Raw genomic sequence first — 21,195 nt, 5'->3', positions numbered from 1 at the left:
CGCTTCTTGAAAATCCAAACTCCTTGACATTCTCATCGAAACAAAGATTCCAACTGTGAGATGCTTGTTTCAATCCATATATGGATCTCTCCAGCTTACACTCTCTATTAGGGTATCTTGCATTGACAAAACCCTCTGGCTGACTCATGTAAACATCTTAATCCAACTTTCCATTAAGGAAAGCGGTTTTGAAATCCATTTGCCATATTTAATAATCATGAAATGCAGCTATGGCCAACATATCTTTATAGATTCAATCTTCGCTACTGGTGAGATAGTCTCATCATAGTCAACTCCCTGACTTTGAGTAAAGCCCTTTGCAACTAGTCGCGCCTTATATGTGTGTACTTTTCCATCCATGTCGGTCTTCTTCTTGAAGAACCATTTGCATTCGACTGTCTTTCGACCCGGTTCATTGTCAACCAAGTTCCAAACTTGATTGTCATACATGGACTGAATTTTGCTATCCATAGCCTCTTTCTATTTAGCAGACTCAGAGCCTACCATGGCTTCCGCGTAGTTATTAGGCTCATCCAAATTTACGAATGTACTATCACTGGTAAATGTATCACCTTCTGTAGTAATATGGAAACCATAATTAAACTCAGGTGCAGTCCTAACTCTGGTGGAACACCTCAGAGATACAGATTCGTCAATAGGTTCAACATGAGTTTCCTCATCGGGTTGATTGTTAGTGTTGGAGGTTCCTTCACCGCTTGACTCTTGAAGCTCTTCAAGGTCAATTTGCCTCCCATTGTCCCCTTGGCATATTAGCTCTCTCACACGAAAGACCCCTCTTCTCGCGATGAAAACAACATTGTCACTAGGTCGATAGAAGAGATATCCAAAGGATTTATGTGGGTAGCCGATGAAAATACATCTCTCACTCTGAGGTTCGAGCTTTTCGTGAGTCTCGCGCCTCACAAAAGCCTCACAAACCCAAACTTAGATGTGGTGTAAAGTAGGAACCTTCCCATTCCACATCTCGTGAGGTGTTTTGGCAACCTTTTTGGTAGGGACCAGATTAAGAATATGGGGGACAGTCTTTAAGGCATACCCCCAAAATGAGATTGGTAACGAAGCTCGACTCATCATGGAACGAACCATGTCCAACAAGGTTCGATTGCGCCTCACAGTCACACCATTCAGCTGTGGTGTCCTAGGAGATGTCAATTGTGAAACAATTCCGCATTCCTGAAGATAGTCGTGGAACTCGATACTAAGATATTCTCCTCCTCGATCGGATCGGAGTACCTTTATCTTCCTGCCCAATTGATTCTCCACTTCTGCCTTAAACTCTATGAATTTTTCAAAGGTTTCTGACTTATGCTTTATTAAGTAGATATCACCATACCTACTATAATCATCAGTAAAAGTCACATAGAAGCGGCTAGCATCTCTTGTGACAGATCTGAAGGGCCCACACACATCAGTATGTATGAGATCCAACAAACCCTCCGCCCTTTCACAAGTACCAGTGAAGGGTGACTTAATCATCTTTCCAAGTAAATAAGATTCACAAGTTCTTGGATAAGGTGTCTAAGTCCATAACTATTTCTAGTATGTACTTGACCCGACCCGGCATGGTCCATTTGGGTTGCATGGCATCACGCATTTGGATAGAATAAATGAGAGAAATAACACTTGTGGTTTATTAATATATTATAAGTTGTAATCTATTAATAGTATTATTTAAATTAGTATTGATCAAGAATTAATCTAGGATTAATTAAGTGATCAAAAAGAGACTAATTAAATATATGGGTTGATTATGTAAATCATCCATAACTTGTATAGTGGGCTAAAAGGCTCCATGGATTATCAAGATGGGTTAAACCCATTGGATGCTCAATGGAGGCTCCATGGGACTTACAAACCCATGGGTCATGGAAATGAAGAGTCATGTCACATTAGGGTTTACATGGTGTAACCCTAGATGTGACACACTATATAATGAACATGATACACTCCAAAATCGGCTACACTAAGAATAAGAGAGGGAAAACCGATTTTTACAAGTGTTATACATTCTCAAGGTTTATTCCAAGGCATTTGGTGTTGTGTGAAACATTTGAGGCATCACACTTGGGGTGCTAGGCTCTCAAGGTTTTCAAGGAATCATAACAACTACAAGGTATGTAATTCTAGCTATGTTTTATGATTAAAGTTCCCCATGCATGCTAGATAGGTTTATGAACCTTGGAAAAAGTATTTTTGCATGTATTTTAGACAAACATAGATCCAAGGTTTTCTAGGGTTGCATGTACACTTAGGGGTGTTAGAAATGCTCAAAACCCTTCAGTGGTATCAGAGCCTAGGCTTGTTTGTTGATACTTGATGCAAAATAGTGAAAAAAGTCGAATATCTTGTTGTCTGTACAGGGGACTCGCCGAGTCCATGGGGGGACTCGATGAGTCCAAGTGAAAATGCAACCAACTCGGCGAGTCAGTTCGTGCACTCGACGAGTTGGCCATGCAGAGTGCAGATTTTCGATTTTTGCTGCTGGAAATGGACTAGAAACATTACCCTAAACTGTTTTGGTGTTATAAAACTTATTTTAGAGGGTGTAATGGTTGTTCTAATCCATTTACAACGGCTAATATCAAATTTTCATGATTATATGTGTTCATATGTTCTTGAAATTTTGATATGATTATTCATGTTCTTATGAGTTCTTGATAGATCATATGTGTTCATTTGTCCTCAAGTTATGGATAACCAAAAGCCTCTTTGTTTTAAAACCATTAAAAGAACACATAAGTTAAAAAAATGAAGAGTCTTCATTTTTAATAACTCATAAGTTATGAATTGAAAGGTTTTGTAAAGTTACAAAACTTGCCCTCAAGTTTTGGAACATGTAAAGTCATCTAATAAACTTTAGTTCCAACCCCTAGAATTTTAAAAGGTAAAATTCAACCCTTATACTTTATAATATTATAAGTTTAATATATATATATGTATAAGATCAAGTCGTTTTACCGTTAGTAGGCCTCATTCACGAAGCCGGTCTATAAGGGGGTATAAGGTTGTTGCCTATAAAATGACAGCTTAATAGGTGTCCATTCTCACCCACCGCTTCCTTGACTGGTGGTGGGTCGTTAGCCGAACGGGTAGGACAGTGGCTTAAAATTCTCATTAAAAAGTATAATGATTATTATAAAGTAACTAATTTTTTTATAAATTCCCAATCTTAGTTACTTTAGGAAAAATGTGAATAAGGTGCTAATCCATGAAATTACACTTTGCACTTTGATTAAGTCGTTGGTGGAGCGTGTGTGGTTAACCGGCACACTAACTTGGACATAACAAGGTAGGCAAAGGGTGACTTAAGGTTTTTCATAGGTCGGTGGAGCGCGTGTGGTTAACCGGCACATCGATTAAGTGAAAAACATTAAGGGTACCAAGTAATTTGCATGGTTACTTCACACCTTGTTTTGTGATCCTCGGTATCCCAGTCACAAAACATGAAGGGCACACTCGAGATTGAAACGTGCCATTGAAAAGTTCAATGAATCTCAAAAGAATCTAGGAGTTTCTAAAAAACCAAATAAAACCTAATAACTTATATTTCGTTTTCATGGTGGAAATTGGTGAATCGTCATTCACCTACCTTTCAAATATGTTATAGCTTAGATTACGGCATCCCTCTTCTAAGTTATAATATATTGTGATTGGATCCTAGCCTTAATATTACATTTGGGTGTTTTATTAAGGACTATCTTTATATCTAAAATAAACTTGTCTTTTGTTCTTTTCAGATGTCTACCAACAATGCTACTCCTGGCTCAAACCCTACCGGCTCCTTCTCTCTCATGAACCTTTGTGGGAGAGTCATCTTTGATGGATCCAACTTTACAGATTGGATCAGGAACATCAGGATGGTCACTCGGTATGAGAACAAAGAATATGTTCTCGACAAGGAGCTTAAGGTACCCGAGCCAACTGCTACTCCTGAGGAGTTTGCTGAATATGAGGCACATGAAAGGGATGCTACCAAAGTGGCATGCATCATGATGGCCACTATGATAGCTGAGCTCCAGAAGTCCTATGAGGACTACTATCCTTTTTAGATGCACCAGGATTTGATGGACCGCTACCATCAGAGTGCTCGTCAAGAGCGATATGAAATCATCTCCTCGATGATCACAACCCGAATGAAGGATGGTGAACCCATCACAAGCCACATTCAGAAAATGCAAAGGTATGTGGACCGTTTGATGAACCTGAATGTGAACTTCCCAGAGGAGTTAGCAATAGATATTATTTTGCCCTCCTTACCATCGTGTTATGATCAATTCTGCATGACATATCGCATGAACAAGGAAGAAGTCACCCTCAGCAAACTTCAAGGACTCCTAAAGACCGCAGAATCAGGTCTCAAAGGTGAGTCGGTTGTGACCACTTCTACTACTACTCCAAACTCAGCACCTGTCCTGGCAATAAAGAAAGGTAGAGGGAAGAAGAGGAAGAACCCTTCGAAGGATACCAAGGGTAAGACCCTTGATGGCTCCTCTTCAAGCGGAACAAAGAAAAGTTTCGTTACACCTTCTTCTGATCCCAAAGAGGCTGAATGCTTCTATTGCCACGAAAAGGTGCACTGGAAGCGGAACTGCCCAAAGTACCAGCAAGATTTGAAGGATGGGAAAGTGAAACCCAACCATGCAGCTATTTACACTATATTATCTAATAACTCACCCTATTCTAACTCTTGGGTCCTTGATACCGACTGAGGTATTCATATTTGTTCTGATTTTGCAGGGACTAAGTAGTGAGAATGTGGAGCATGCAAAGATAAACTCGATCATGGGGAATAGGAAAGTTTCACCTGTCACCAAGATTGGAGTTTATACTTTGTTGCTAAGTAGTGGGTTTACTTTAGATATGAATAAATGTTGTTATTCGCCTGAAATGGCAAGAAATGCTATTTCCTTTCATGCTTTGTATACCTTTTCTTTTGATAATGAAATTGGTGGAATAAATGCTTTCTTTAATAATGTGTTTTATTTTAAAGCATTACCTTGTGATGGTGTGTATGAAGTTGTGTCTGTTGTAGATAATTTAGGGAATAATGTGTTGTGTATTGATTCTACTAATCATAATAACTTGGATAAAGCATCATTATGGCATTGTCGTCTTGGACATGTAAGCAAGAAACGCATAGACCAACTCCAAAAGGATGGAGTCTTGGAATCATTTGACCTAAAGTCAGATGATAGTTGTGAATCATGCTTACTTGGAAAAATGACAAAGTCACCCTTCACAGGTTCATGTGCTAGGGGTGAAGGTTTGTTGGATCTAGTGCACAAGGATGTGTGTGGACCATTCAAAACTGCTACAAGAGATGCTAATCGTTATTATGTGAGTTTTACAGATGATTATAGTAGATATGGATATGTCTACTTAATCAAGCATAAGTCAGAGACTTTCGAAAGGTTTAAAGAGTTTAAATAGGAAGTCGAGAATCAATTGGGCAGGAACATTAAGATGCTTCGATCCGATCGCGGTGGTGAGTATCTTAGTACGGAGTTCCTCGACTATCTTAGGGAATGTGGGGTTGTCTCACAATTGACACCTCCAGGACACCACAGTTGAATGGTGTAGCTGAGAGGCGTAATCGAACCTTGTTGGACATGGTTCGTTCCATGATGAGTCGAGCTTCGCTACTAATCTCATTCTGGGGGTATGCCTTAGAGACTGTCGCCCATATTCTGAATCTGGTCCCTACAAAGAAGGTTGCCAAAACACCTCACGAGATGTGGACTGGAAAAGTTCCTAGTCTAGCTCACATCAAGATTTGGGGTTGCGAGGCTTTCGTGAGACGCGAGACTCACGAGAAGCTCGAACCTCGAAGCGAGAGGTGTATTTTCATCGGCTACCCACAGAAATCCTTTGGTTACCTCTTCTACAGACCTTGTGAGAATGTGGTCTTTGTAGCAAGGTGGGGTGTCTTTCGAGAGAGAGAGAGAGTTCATAAGACAAGGAAACAGTGGGAGGCAAATTGACCTTGAAGAAATTCAAGAGTCAAGTGGTGAAGGAACCTCAAACCCTAGCAGTCAACCTGAGGAGGTAACTCATGTTGATCCAATTGACGAATCCATACCTCTAAGGCGTTCCACAAGGGTTAGGAATGCACATGAGCACTATTATGGTTTCCATATTACCGCGGAAGGTGAGCCACTTATCAGTGATGAGACACTGGTGAGTCTAGATGAACCTAACAGCTATGCGGAAGCCATGGCAGGCCCCGAGTCTGCTAAATGGAAAGAGGCAATGGACGGAGAGATACAGTCCATGTATGACAATCAAGTTTGGAACTTGGTTGACTATGTACCAGGTCGTAAGACAGTTGGGTGCAAGTGGATCTTCAAGAAGAAGACCGACATGGATGGTAATGTACACACATACAAGGCGCGACTGGTTGCAAAAGGCTTTTCTCAAACTCCGGGAGTTGATTATGATGAGACCTTTCACCAGTAGCCAAGATTAAGTCTATTAGAGTATTGTTAGCCATAGCTTCATTTCATGACTATGAAATATGGCAAATGGATGTCAAAACCGCTTTCCTCAATGGAAAGTTGGCTGAGGATGTTTACATGAATCAGCCGGAGGGTTTTGTCAGCACAGAGTACCCTAATAGAGTGTGTAAGCTTGAGAAATCCATATATGGATTAAAGCAAGCACCTCGCAGATGGAATCTTTGCTTTGATGAGAAAGTTAAAGAGTTTGGCTTTTCGAGGAATGAAGATGAATCGTGTGTATATGTCAAGGCTAGTGGGAGTATAGTTAGCTTTTTGGTATTGTATGTGGATGACATACTACTCATAGGAAATGACATCCCAACCTTGCAGGAAGTGAAGTCCTGGCTTGGGAAGTGTTTTGCTATGAAGGACCTAGGAGAAGCTGCCTATATTCTAGGGATAAGGATTCTGAGAGATCGGAGTAAAAGACTAATTGGGCTTAGTCAGAGTACATACTTGGAGAAGGTGCTGAAGAGGTTCAACATGCAAGATTCCAAGAAAGGAGAGTTACCCATCCAGAGTAACGCTAGACTGAGTAAGACTCAGAGCCCGAGTACCGAGGTTGAGATAGCAGAAATGAGTCGAGTACCTTATGCTTCTGTAGTAGGCTCGATCATGTATGCTATGACCTGCACTCGTCCTGATGTAGCCTTTGCTTTGAGCATGGTTAGAAGGTATCAGGGGAACCCTGGTAAGGTTCACTGGACAGCGGTAAAGAATATTCTCAAGTACCTGCGGAGGACTAAGGATGGGTCCTTACCCTTGGTGGAAGTGATGACTTGAGATTTGTAGGGTATAGTGATGCTAGTTTCCAGACTGATAGGGATAATTTCCGCTCTCAGTCGGGCTGGGTCTTGACCTTCAACGGAGGAGCAATCTCTTGGAAAAGTTGCAAGCAGGAGACAGTGGCTGATTCAACTTGCGAATCAGAGTATATAGCGGCAAGCGAGGCAGCAAAGGAGGCTATATGGCTAAAGAACTTCATTGGAGACCTTGGAGTTGTACCAGCTATAAAGGAGCCCATAGACATTTTCTGTGATAGTGAAAATGCAGTTGCATTAGCAAAGAAACCAAAGGATCACGGGAGATCCAGACACATTGACGGAAAATACCATTTCATCAGACATCGTATAGAAGGACTCCTCGTGGAAAAGAGGGTATCATCGGATGAGAAACCAGCAGATCCCCTCACGAAGGGACTGGGTAGGGTTAAGCATCTCCAGCATGCAAGGAGCATAGGGCTGAAGGATGATATTAGCTAAGTTAGATAATTTTTGAAATTTGTAAAGTGTAATTGAGATTTAATGATGAATAAAAGTTGTGTTTATTTATGAGTAAAGTGTTGCTATCTTTTGTCAATCGTTTACTATTATTTCTTCTGCAAGTTTTGACTTCCAGAGTATTTATGTTGTGTTTACATATTATTCAAATTATCCACAGTCGGTCATATGTTGGAAGTAGATATGAAGTAAGACTGTCATGAGTTGGTTGTAGAGGTCTAAGATGTTGGACATCGCCTCAACACTCATGAGTGCTCTGAAGTTCTGATGGGCCTTCAGGGTCCAACAAGAAAAAGAAATTCTCGAAGTCTAGTTCGAGAGGAGGAGGAGGCGAAGCGAAGTGGTGCGACAAATGCAAGAAGAAGCATAATGGGAAATGTGATGGGGAAGTCACATGCTTCAAATATGGAAAGTCAGGGCACTATGCCAATGAATGCACCCTTACCAAGAAAGTTTGCTATGGTTGTGGTGAGGAGGAGCACATCTCGAGGGATTGTCCGAAAAAGAAGGAAGCAGCAAAACCCAACATTCCACCAAAGCCGAAGGTGAGAGCCTTTCAGATGACACTGGAAGCTGCTAAAGAAGAAGCCGATGTCGCTTCAGGTACCTTTCTCGTAAACGAATTGCCTGCTCAAATTTTATTTGATTCTGGAGCCAACTACTCCTTTATTTCGCATAAATTTAGTAGAAAACTAGCTTTGTCTGTCGATAGACTAGATAATGCTTTATTAGTCGAAGTTGCTAGTGGCAAGTTTGTACCTGTTAGCCATCGTATGAAAAACATCTTAATCGACCTGAATGGGAATAAGTTCCACGAGGAATTATTGCCTATCGAACTAAATGGTTTCGACATCGTGCTGGGAATGGATTGGCTTAGCGCCAATGACGCTGAGATATTGTGCCGAAAGAAGATAGTAAAAGTAAACCCGCCAGGGAAAGAGTCGTTTATGGTGTACGGGGACAAACGCAGGGTAAATTCTGGAATCATTTCTCTAATGAAAGCCAGAAAGTGTTTGGCCAAAGGATGTACATCATATTTGGCATTCGTGATTGACGCAAAGAAGAAGAAAAAGGAGATGAAGAGCATTCATGTCGTGTGTGAGTATCCAGAAGTTTTTCCCAAAGATCTTCCTGGACTACCGCCTGATCGACAAGTAGAATTTTGTATTAACTTGTTACCAGGAACCACACCGATAGCAAAAGCACCGTACCGATTAGCACCAACCGAGATGAAAGAGCTTATGACACAACTTCAGGAGTTATTGGACAAAGGTTTCATTAGACCTAGTTCTTCACCCTGGGGAGCCCCGGTGCTATTTGTAAAGAAAAAGGATGGGAGTAAGAGAATGTGCATTGACTACAGAGAGCTGAATAAGGCAACGATAAAGAATAGATATCCGTTGCCGAGGATTGACGACCTGTTCGATCAACTACAAGGTTCAAGTTATTTTTCAAAGATCGACCTAAGGTCAGGATATCATCAGCTGAAGGTGAGAGAGCAGGATATCGAGAAGACTGCATTCAGAAAGCGATATGGACACTACGAGTTTTTGGTTATGTCGTTTAGACTAACCAATGCTCCAGCAGCGTTCATGGATTTAATGAACAGATTTTGTAATCCGTTCCTTGATAAATCTGTGATAGTGTTCATAGATGACATTCTGGTTTATTCGAAAAGCCAAGAGGAGCATGGCAGACACTTGCGCGAAGTGTTAGAAGTCTTGAAGAAGGAGAAGTTGTATGCTAAGTTCTCCAAATGTGATTTTTGGATCTGAGAAGTCAAATTCTTGGGTCACGTGGTCAACCAAGAAGGAATAATGGTTGATCCAGCAAAGATCGAACCTGTGATGAAGTAGGAACAACCAAAAAGTCCCACGGAGGTCCGAAGCTTTTTGGGATTAGCCGGATATTACCGAAGGTTTATCCATGGCTTTTCTTCGATCGCTACTCCATTAACAGCTTTGACTCACAAAGGAGCTACTTATGCTTGGAGTGATAAACACAAAGAGGCATTCGAGTTGCTAAAGAAGAAACTATGTGAAGCACCGATTCTTTCTCTACCCGATGGAGTTGAAGACTTCGCTGTCTATAGCGATACGTCTGGTGTTGGGTTGGGTTGTGTTTTGACCCAAAGAGAGAAGGTGATAGCATATGCGTCTCGACAGCTGAAAGAGCATGAAAAGAACTAACCCACTCATGATTTGGAGTTGGCAGCGGTAGTATTTTCTCTGAAAATATGGAGGCATTACCTCTATGGCTCGAAGTGCAAACTTTTCACTGATCATAAGAGTCTCCAATATCTCTTTAATCAGAAAGAATTGAATATGAGGAAAAGACGTTGGATAGAATTACTTAAGGACTACGACTGCGAGATACTTTACCACACCGGTAAAGCCAATGTTATTGCTGATGCTCTCAGTCGGAAAGTCAATCTTGAAAGAAAAAGGCCAAGAGCGTTGAGAATAGAAGTTGTCTCGACAATTATGGAGAGTATAAAGAAAGCTCAAGAAGAAGCTTCTGAAAAGAATGACCGAAAGGAGGAACGTTTGGGCGAAACGTTGGTGTTCAGTATAAACAGTCATGGACTGAAGGTGTTCCAAGATCGGATTTAGATACCTAAGACAGGAGGAGTCAGAGATCTTCTGATGGAAGAAATCGTCCATGGATGTGGAGTATTGGACGGAGCAGCTGCGTTGGAAGAAGTTGCTTGATTGGAGGCCATTTTTTAAATTTGTTTGTTAGTTTGTTTTAATTTTATAGTACTTAAATAAGAAAAAATACTGACATACAATTAGGTGGATTCCTATAAGTACTGTTTGAAACTACATTATGCAGGCCACAAAGCAGTAGTCAAAGTCTATGAAACCGTAGTCAAATAATGAAAGAAAGTAGTCCAATTGTCAGATACCTTACACGGAGATACTGTTTGAAACGGCAAATATATTGTTCGAAAAGACAATACATTATGCAGGCTACGAAGCAGTAGTCAAAGTCTATGAAACCGTAGTCAAATAATGTGAAACAGTATCCAATTGTCAGATACCTTATACGGAGATACTGTTTGAAACAAAAAATATATTGTTCGAAAAGACATGACATTATGCAGGCTACAAAGCAGTAGTCAAAGTCTATGAAACCGTAGACAAATAACATGAAAGAGTAGTCCAATTGTCAGATACCTTACACGGAGATACTGTTTGAAACGACAAATATACTGTTCGAAAAGACAATACATTATGGAGGCTACGAAGCAATAGTCAAAGTCTATGAAACCGTAGTCGAATAATGTCAAAGAGTATCCAATTGTCAGATACCTTACACGGAGATGCTGTTTGAAGCGACAAATATATTGTTCGAAAAGACAATACATTATGGACCTTACCATTACAGCTCCTACATACATATGTGTCCGGATGTGGTAAGGCCCTTACCTCCACAACCTTAGGCACACTAAGTAATTGGTAATTGTCTCTTACAAGTGATTTGAAATGAGTTTCTCTGACAGTGACCATGAAGAAAGTTTTAACAACTTGCCTATTTACCTTTATAACCTAAGGCGAACCAACCCGCATACTCACACTCACATCAAAACGGATTTGATGGATCGTTTCCAATCTTGTTTTCTGGATATTGGATGGGTGGTATATTTGTTTTCCAAATTTCTTTTGTTGCTTTACATTTGTTAATATTTGTACATTTAAACTAATTGCTTTGCACTCTTAAAAAATACAGGTCCATACATTTGTAAATTGTTTCTTGCCTGTCCTCTACATAGGTAGTGTCCGTCTTAGAGGGGACTACCTAAAAACAATGTTTGTAGTGGTTGCGAAAGATGGGAACAATCTGACTTTCCCTATAGCATTTGGTACGGCGGTTGAAAATAATGTGGTAACTTCTACGTGGTTCCTAATGAGGTTAAAAGAATGTCTCGGAGAGGGTAAGGAAGTAGCGTTCATATCCAATATGTACGATGTTGTTGGCTCTTGCGTAGATAATGTTTTCACTGATTCTTATCATGGTTACACTTGTAAGAGCATCCACAAATATTTACGCACAATAGTAGGCTCTGGAAGATCAATGGAAACTTTGTTCTGGATAACATTAAAATCCTACACTATGTCAACTTTTGAACAAAATTTTTCTAGGCTACATATTGATGCTCGTGAAGTGCTTACGAATATTGGTCATCCGAAATGGGCAACAGCCTATTTACCTAACATTCGTTCGAATGTACTCAACATGGAAGTTCCTCAATATTTTTCAGTAGTATCACTCAATCATCGTAATGTACCGATAATAGCGCTTATCGAGGGAATTCGTGGGTACATGCAAAATACATTTGTTGAACGAAGTATAATGGCAGGTATATTTCCTGGTGCAATATAAAAGAATTAAATAGGTTGTACAACAACCTTTTCTAACCATATTTATTTTTCAGGGAGTTTGACTGGTGTACTAACACCGTATGCTCAAATGGTGGTTCAAAGAAGGATGCAAAAGTCTGTTCGTTGGCAAGCAACACAGATCCCCCAACAGATCTCGTCTCACATGCCGACATATATGTATGAAGTATTTGATTTTAAAACAACTTGTGTTGTAGACCTTAACGGTCGTACTTGTTCATGTGGAAAATGGAGTAGTCTCGGTATAGCATGTGGTCATGCCATCGCAGCAGCACGTGATTCAAACATGCATGAAATAGTTAATTTGGTTCAAGTATATTACCATGCTGATGTATTTCAGCTCGTCTACCAGACACAAACCGTTCACCCACTTCCCCCACCATCTGAATGGGAAATACCAGACCCTTTGATGGTTGTTTTATTGCCGATGTAAAATTCATTCCCTTTAAATATTGATGCATGTAATATATTTGTCGTTGACTATGTAATATATTTGCTGTGTTGTTTGTAATATATTTTTAATATATTATGTTTGTAATATATTTGACATTGTTTTTGTAATATATTTGAAATATATTATGTTTGTAATGTATTTGTCATTGTCTTTGTAATATATTTTCCATTTGTCTGTGCTGTTAAAAACGACATAAAATAACATATGTTGTCATTTTTAGCTTACGATAAAATTATGTTTTTTAGTTTGAGTTTCATGTTTTTTATGTTGGTTACGTTTTGTTACATAGTTCTTCGTCGGAAAATATCCGGATTTCAAATCCGATATCGTTACATCATTGGTTTTACCCTATAAAGTATGCTTCGTGCTGTTAAAAACGATATAAAATAACATAAGTTGTCATTTTTAGCTTACGATAAAATTATGTTTTTTAGTTTGATTTTCATGTTTTATATGTTGGTTACGTTGTTTTTTACATAGTTCTTCGTCGGAAAATATCCGGATTTCAAATCAGATATCGTTACATCATTGGTTTTATCCTCCAAAGTATGTTTTGTGCTGTTAAAAACAACATAAAATAACATAAGTTGACATTTTTAGCTTACGATAAAAGTATGTTTTTTAGTGTGATTTTCATGTTTTATATGTTGGTTACGTTGTTTTTAAATAGTTCTTCGTCGGAAAATATCCGGATTTCAAATCTGATATCGTTACATCATTGGTTTTACCCTCCAAAGTATGCTTCGTGCTGTTGAAAACGACATAAAATAACATAAGTTGTCATTTTTAGCTTATGATAAACGTATGTTTTTTAGTGTGATTTTCAGTTTTTTATGTTGGTTCGTTGTTTTTACATAGTTCTTCATCGAAAATTATCCGGATTTCAAATTCGATATCGTTACATCATTGGTTTTACCCTCCAAAGTATGTTTGGTGCTGTTAAAAACGACATAAAATAACATAAGTTGCTATTTTTAGCTTACGATAAAATAACATAAGTTGCGACATAATAAACACAACATAATTAAATTGGTTTCCACAGATTAGGAAACTGTTTGGGATACAAATTTTGTTCACGATCGATAAAATCCCCTCTAATTCTAACAACATCTGTTAGACGGTCCCGTTCAGCTTGAAGCATATTAAACTCCCTATTTGCCTCTCGAATCCATTTCTTAGCCTCTTTTATTTTTTATTTTTTTGTAGTTTCAGCAATCCATTTTTCTTTTTCAATTACTTGATCTGCTACGTCGTTTGCACATTGGTTGAGTGTGCGACTAATTTGAGAGTCCCTTTCGTTGGCTTCTTCAGTGGCCTTCATAGCTTGGAAAACGTCGTCAGGCATGTTATCTGGGAGTGGGAAATCTGGGCCTTCCGGAGTTGGGTTGTTATCGGAACAAACATAGCAATCTTCTTCTTCACAATGCCAAACACCGAACTCAGATGAATTCACTCTAAATTTTTGAATGTTGTAATGTATCACGTTTAAGATGTATGTTAGTTGCATATTAATAGGGTGAGACCAACATAGAAGTACTGTTTCAAAGGACAATTTTACTGTTTGAAATGACAAACATTATTCACTCTAGAAAGTAGTAGTCAAAATTTTTGAAACCGTTGTGAAATAATGTGAAGGAGTAGTCAAATTGTAGTATAACTTACATAAATATACTGTTTTAATTTTACAATAACTATATATTGTAGATGCTATTAATTGTTAAAGAAGAGTAAATGTTGCAAATGCAATTTCTTTGAATTTTACAACATAATGTTTAGTAAATATTTTTTCATTTATACCACCTAATGTAATATAAACAGTATGGTTTTGTGAAATGGAAATGTTCATTACCACAATCTTAGGTTACTCCACATCGAATATTATACGCTTGCATCATTTATTAAAACCACAATCTCAGGTTACTCCACATCGATTTAAAAGAAAACTATTAGCAAATAATAGTAAAATAGAATTACATAAGGATTAAAACGACCATCAACGGCTCTGGTATTTCCCATTCTGATGATGCAGGGGGAACAACGTTCACATTTCTAGTCTGGTATGTAGTTCGAAACACATCCGCAAGATAATATATTTGAACCATATCGGTTAATTCCGTGTTTTTTGTATAACATGCTGCAGCAATAGCATGACCACATGTTATACCCAGACTGCGCCATTTCCCACAAGAACATGTGTGTCGATTAAGATCTACAACACACGTTCTTTGTAGATCAAATACTTGGAAAATATCAGATGGGAACGGAGACGGGATCTCAGGTGGAATTTTAGTTGCTTTCTATCGTAGAGACTTTTGCATCCTCCTATGAAGGACCATCTCTGTGTAAGGGGTGAATACGGTGTTCAACATCCCTGAAAAGTAAAAGGATAGTCAATATGGATATTATAATGGTTTATAAAAACTTTCTAAATTACCTCCCACGACACTGCGTTCTGCAAACGTCTGTTGGATGTATTGAACAATTGCATCAATTAGCGTTATTATCGGTACATTGCGTTGACTAACCGATAACACCAATAGGAATTCTGGAATATTAATGTTTAGTACATTCCAACGTATATTTGGGAAATAGGCCCGTGCCCATTTCGTTTTTCTGATGTTGGCAAGAACCTCACGTGCAGCATGACTTAACTTAGAAAATGATTTTTCAAAATCTTGTGTGGTATATGCTTTGCATGCACGGAAGAACAAGTAGTCTAAATTTGTGCTTTGACCAATTCTTAAGTGATAGTAAATCAAAACACCCTTAGACGAATAACCATGATAAGCCTCAGGGAATACCTGACCCACAAAAGAAGAAATGGTATCGTCCATATTGGTTATGAACGCAACTTCCCTACCCTCTCCGATAGCATCCTTCAACCTCATAAGGAACCAAGTGCAGGAGTTAACATTATTTGCCACCCCGATACCAAATGCTATTGGCATAGTGTTGTTGTTTCCATCCATAGAAACTGCTACGAACATTGAATTAAGATACTCTCCTCGAATACGAAAACTGCCTATGAAGATGACCGGAAGCATGCATCCTAAGAATGTGTTGATCTATTTCATAGTTAGTACAACACAATTATTAGTTTTCAAACAAATTTAAATCTTTTTAGCACAAAAAATAAACACATCGAAAGTACATTACCACACATCGAATAGCGACAAAACATAATTCAAACCGATTCAAAACATCGGTTTTGATGAAAGTGTAACTATGGGGATTTGTACGTTGAATGTTGTGGAGGTAAACAGGCAAGTTGGTAAAGCTTTCTTCATGGTCATTGTATGAGAAACTCATCTTTAAAGTTGACGACTTAAACACTAATTTAGTGATAAGTCTTTCCATAAATCACTTCAAAAGCTATTAAAAGGAATAAAGTAGTAATCAAATGCTAGTAAACAGTAGTCAATGGCTATAACACAGTAGTGGTAGTCAAATGCTAGTAGACAGTAGTTAATGGCTGTAACACGGTAGTCAAATTACAATGATCTGTCCGAAATTCACTGTACGATAAGACAAGACATAAACTAGTAGTCAAATGCTAGTAGACAGTAGTCAATGCCTGTAACACAGTAGTCAAATTATAATCATGCTTACGACATTAAATAACATAAGTTTCCGTTTTTAGCTTACCATAAAAGTATGTTTTTAAGTCTGATTTTCATGTTTTATATGTTGGTTACGTTCTTTGTACATAGTTGGTCGTCAGAAAATATCCGGATTTGAAAAGAAATTAGAATTACAAATAAACATAACGTTACTAATTAACATAACATAAAACTAAAAGGAAATTAGAATTACCAGTAAACATAACATTACTAATAAACATAACATAAAACTGAATGGAAATTTGAATTACAAATAAACATAACATTAATAATAAAGATAACATAAAAACTGAAAGGAAATTAGAATTACAAATAAACATAACATTAATAATAAAGATAACTTAACATATTAGTAACGTGCAAATGGTGGTAAGACGACCATATTTTCAACTGGTATTTCCCAATGCAGAAGGATTGGAATAGGATTAACCGCCTCAGCTTGGAATGCATTTCGATACACCGTAGAAGTCAACTTATAATTTACCAATTGTTGTATTTCTTCAATTGTAAGCCTTTTTAGCGATGCTATACCATGTTCACACGGTATGCCGCATTTTTGCCATTTGCCGCAAGTACAAATACCACGTTCAACTTGTACCGTTCCTATGGTTAAATTTAAACTCACTTCAAATTTGTCACTACCAATTTGTGTAACCTCATAACCATTAGACTGGTTCATTCTTCTTTCAAGCACGTGTTGTGCATAAGGGGTAAGATGACCATGCATTCCCTCTGTGAAATTATTTGAGTTACAATCAAATAGGGGGTATATTAAGGTAAAAGTTAAATAACAAATATCTATTACATCCAAATGCAGCTCGATAGCCGTACACTGTTTGTATCGACTGATGGACCACTTCAATGATTGACGTTATTGGTAACTCATGCGTGTTTGTTGTTAGCCAATTCAATCCAATCGGAATGCTGATATATTTCACATTGAAACAGACTTTACAAAAAAAGGCTCGAGCCCATTTTGCAATTGCAATATTTTCAAGCCAGCAAAGATCATTCCCATTAACCTCATTTGTTAATTTGTTCAAACAAACATAAAATTCAGACACACTATAACTTTTACATGTCTTCCAGAACAATTGTTCCACAACGGTACTTCCTGTGGAAGCCCTAACTTTATCGGCTATATTTTTACAACAATACCCATGATATGAATCTGGGTATACCCACTGAATGGCATAGTCTATGGAATCACACATATGGCTTATGAAACCAACTTCAATAGTGTCATCTAAGCATGCTTGTAACCTTGTCATGAACCAAATCCAAGCCTCGCCACAGTCTATGCATCCCAAAGCGAATGCTATGATCATGGGTTCATGATTACCATCCAAAACAAAAGCAACATACATTGTCGTTATGTTGGCCCCAAGAAGGGGTACATGACCAACAAATATTGTTGGTATCATGGATGTGAGAAAGGTAGTAGTCTGTAAGAAACGATACCAACATTAGGCAAATATGAACTTGAAATAAATAATTACTTAGTATATAGAAAGACATACCACGCATCCCAATGCGACAAAACAAAATTGAAACTGGTCTCTCAAATCTTTCTTAATGATTGTGAAAGATTTATGATTTTTTCTTTCCAGATTATGAAAGAATATTGGTAGGTTCGAAAAACTTTTTTTGTATACCTCATTGAATCCACTCATTTTGCCAATTGGTATGTCAATGAATAAGGTGTCCACTATAAATGGATTTAATTTAAAATTGAATGCAGGGGTAATTATTCATTTTTAGAGTAGTTAGTTCGAAATAAGAATACATTATGCAGGGTAGAAAGTAGTCAAAGTATGTAAAACAGTAGTTAAATAATGTTAAATGCCAGTACATAGTAGTCAATACTTATAAAATAGTAGTCAAATTACAATCATGTGTCTGAAATTCACTGTACGATAAGACAACACGGAAACTAGTAGTCAAATGCTAGTAGACAATAGTCAATACCTATTACACAGTACTCAAATTACAATCATATATCCGAAATTCACTGTACGATAAGACAACACATAAACTAATAGTCAATACTTATAAAATAGTAGTCTAATGGCAGTATATAATTGATGATATATTTACCTATCAACACCAATAAAAATTTACTTCTCATAAACCAAAGAAATGACAATTTGCAATTGTGGGGCTCAAGGTATTATAAGGTGTGATATCCTCATTTTCACGGCCAGAAAAGACCGATTTTGTTTATGCTTGTTTGAAAATCAGAGTAACATTTTAAATAAAAGTGTTGCGGAATTTGTCCCAAAAACAAAATATGATAAAGATTTATCAAAAGCATTTCCAAAGAAATGTATTTCATTAAAAGACTTGGGGTGTCATGTTCGATACAGATCAAAAGCATAAACAGTACAATATAAGCCTTACTACATTATTTCATATCTATAGGCATATATCCGTAATCCCTCATCCAAAACATCACATCAATGCTCAAGCGCCACTACCTGTAATACATGAAACTTGTGGGTCAGGCTTGGGAGCCTGGTGAGCACATAGGGTTTTCAACCCACAATAAATAAATTTATTAAATTCATCAACCAACAATAACCCCATTACCCGTTCCCGTTATCCTCACATTACGTCCCTAAACACCTATCATAAGGGACCTAGACTAAGGATCATCATCGGGATGGACACCACTGCTAAGGGGGTCCCTCAGCAATAAATGTCCTAAAGGCAACCATGAGGGGGATGGAGTACACCGGTGAACACATCGTTCACAAACACCTACAGGTTGTGAGCCTGCTAGCGTTCCACTGGACTGTCTAGAAGAGTCTGTGGTCATCATCTATACTCCGCTAGATGACTGGATCACCAACAACATCGAGGCCTCTCATCATTTTATCACACATCGTCTTATTACATCTACCCATGTTTTACCCCAACATTTTGTAGATATAAAATACATATACAGTTTAAAACATTTAAAACATGTATAAAAATCTTTCATCAGCATAGACAGAAAGTATTCAGATAATATGCACACATAACACGTAGTTTATAATAAATACTTCATATCTATGTGTAAGATGAAAGGGACTATGCAATCACCTGAGAAGGTGGTGACTGGATACTCAGACAGCGCTTCGTTATCTCAAAACAATTTTTCCTTGACCAAAACCTAGTATCAATACCACTAGGGTTTAGTTTTAACGTTAACCGTGACTAATTAATAGTCTAGCTATTATTATTATTATGTAAGCGTTAAATAACACTCAATATAACTTATAATAATAGCCCAAATAATTATTTTAGGGACCTAATAACATTACTATAATTATTTAAAAGCTATATTAAAAATAGTGTAGGCGTAGCTCACTTACAGCGGATTTTAAAGAAAATCGGGCTTTGCTCGGAGCAGCGTTTCCGAACCGAAAGACCCTTTTTCTCGGGACTCCGGGAGCCTCGGGGCTTCCTTCGGGTGCTAGGGGGTTTACCTAGGCTTTAGGATGGGTTTGGGGCTTTAGAGAGAGAAAGAAATTAGAGAGAGAAGTGATTTTTGGTGTGAGAAAGAAAGCAGCCTCGGCCCTCTATTTATAGCCCAGACTTCGGACTTACGCTGGGCGTACCGAAGCCTTACGTTGGGCGTAAGTTCGGATAAGGTCTCCACGTATTGCAGTTTCGGTGGTGCTACGCGTTCACTCCTCGGACCACACAAGGCCGAAGTACGCTGGGCGTACTTCATTTCGGACGCGGGGCGTAATGCGAGGGTGGCGTGTCGCAATCCGAAGCGAGCTCGTCGGACGGCTGGGACTTAGGCCACGTCATCGATCCATGCATCAGCATCGAAAATTGCCTCCTTAACTTCTAAAATCCGTATCTTTCGCATACGAGCTCTGTTTTTGACGTTCTTTATATCCACACGTAGGCGGGAACGTGTTCTACAACTTTCGTTTAGACTACGTCGGCTAATTTTGAATTTATTTTAAAAGTTATATTTTTAACAGGCCGGGACAGGATTGGTCCGTTAAAAATTCATAACTTATTCATCTGACGTCCGTTTTCGTCTGTCTTTTCATCGTTATACTACTATTAACGAGATCTTAGATTCTTGTTTAGGTTATGTCAGCTAAAAACCGCTCGATCTAATATTCGAACTTCGGGCTGTACACTGCTAAGCCGAAACTTCGAAAAATCATAATTTCCTCATACGAAGTCAGATTTGGGCGTTCTTTTTATGGACGCTCTCGGTTTAACGTTTTCTACAACTTTTGTTTAGATTGCTAAGGCTAAAAGTCGTTCTATCGTAAATTCACTATTTACGCTTCCCGGTGTCGTGCCGGTTCCATCACGAAACTTCGACGGGTCATAACTTCTTCGTTATAACTCGGATTTCGGCGTTCTTTATATCCCCGGAATCCTTGTTTCGACCACTACAACTTTATATAAAGATATTGGGCTTATCGCACACTTTAATTTTGACGCTTATTTTTATTCTTTATTAATTATACATTTATAATTAAATAATAAGCACACAAATACACATAATTCACATAGTATTCAAATATTTCATCTTTATTACATCAAAAAGAGTCACCATAGTTGGCCTAGACTAATATATCGTCTAAAAATGCTTAGCCCCGAAACCCGGGCATTACAATTCTCTCCCCCTTAGGATGATTCCGTCCCGGAATCATGCATCAGCAAACAGATGTGGATAGCGACTTATCATGTCACTCTCTGTTTCCCAAGTGAGATTCGGCCCATTCGAATGTTTCCATCGGAGTAGCACTAAGTCGACCATCTTGCGTCGTAACTTCTTAGTCTTACGGTCAACAATTGTCTCGGGCTCTTCAATCAGCCTCTTGTTTTCATCCATTCTTAAATCTGAGATTGGAATTATATCGGGAACTTCTCCTGTGAACTTCCTTAAATAACACACATGGA

The 21,195-nt window shown here is 38.3% G+C and overlaps 3 protein-coding genes across 3 annotated transcripts; 1 reads left to right on the top strand and 2 right to left on the bottom strand.

Moving 5' to 3' along the window:
- The first annotated feature begins 11,286 nt into the window (after window positions 1–11,286).
- On the top strand, window positions 11,287–13,772 carry LOC145122078 (uncharacterized). Its single transcript, XM_079057746.1, has 8 exons — window positions 11,287–11,439; window positions 11,531–12,161; window positions 12,237–12,613; window positions 12,945–13,010; window positions 13,136–13,201; window positions 13,326–13,391; window positions 13,514–13,579; window positions 13,698–13,772. The coding sequence occupies exons 1-8, from the start codon at window positions 11,287–11,289 to the stop codon at window positions 13,770–13,772; spliced, it is 1,500 nt and encodes a 499-aa protein (XP_078913872.1).
- Window positions 13,773–13,847: 75 nt separating this feature from the next.
- LOC145122077 (uncharacterized) lies at window positions 13,848–15,964 on the bottom strand. Its single transcript, XM_079057745.1, has 4 exons — window positions 15,812–15,964; window positions 15,090–15,720; window positions 14,966–15,026; window positions 13,848–14,109 (listed from the first exon to the last, which is right to left on the bottom strand). Exons 1-4 carry the CDS (start codon window positions 15,962–15,964, stop codon window positions 13,848–13,850), a joined length of 1,107 nt encoding a protein of 368 aa, XP_078913871.1.
- A 660-nt stretch (window positions 15,965–16,624) lies between these two features.
- On the bottom strand, window positions 16,625–17,002 carry LOC145122076 (uncharacterized). Its single transcript, XM_079057744.1, has one exon. It carries the CDS (start codon window positions 17,000–17,002, stop codon window positions 16,625–16,627), a length of 378 nt encoding a protein of 125 aa, XP_078913870.1.
- Between the last annotated feature and the right edge of the window lie 4,193 nt (window positions 17,003–21,195).

The sequence above is a fragment of the Lactuca virosa genome, chromosome 6, assembly GCF_052849685.1.
Source record: "Lactuca virosa cultivar CGN04683 chromosome 6, Lactuca_virosa_CGN04683_v6, whole genome shotgun sequence".
NCBI classification, from domain to species: Eukaryota; Viridiplantae; Streptophyta; class Magnoliopsida; order Asterales; family Asteraceae; genus Lactuca; species Lactuca virosa.
The sequence above is the reverse complement of the archived record's forward strand: the minus strand, read 5'-3'. Positions and strand labels throughout refer to the sequence as shown.

Coding starts and splice junctions, on each gene's coding strand:
- LOC145122078 (XM_079057746.1), top strand. CDS start 11,287: ATGAGTTTCTCTGACAGTGACCATGAAGAAAGTTTTAACAACTTGCCT. Junction 12,614..12,944: donor AAATACCAGACCCTTTGATG/GTTGTTTTATTG, acceptor TTTGTTACATAG/TTCTTCGTCGGAAAATATCC. Junction 13,580..13,697: donor CATTGGTTTTACCCTCCAAA/GTATGTTTGGTG, acceptor TGGTTTCCACAG/ATTAGGAAACTGTTTGGGAT.
- LOC145122077 (XM_079057745.1), bottom strand. CDS start 15,964: ATGAGTTTCTCATACAATGACCATGAAGAAAGCTTTACCAACTTGCCT. Junction 15,721..15,811: donor TTGTCGCTATTCGATGTGTG/GTAATGTACTTT, acceptor ACTATGAAATAG/ATCAACACATTCTTAGGATG. Junction 14,110..14,965: donor CTTCATAGGAGGATGCAAAA/GTCTCTACGATA, acceptor TCAAAAATTTAG/AGTGAATTCATCTGAGTTCG.
- LOC145122076 (XM_079057744.1), bottom strand. CDS start 17,002: ATGCATGGTCATCTTACCCCTTATGCACAACACGTGCTTGAAAGAAGA.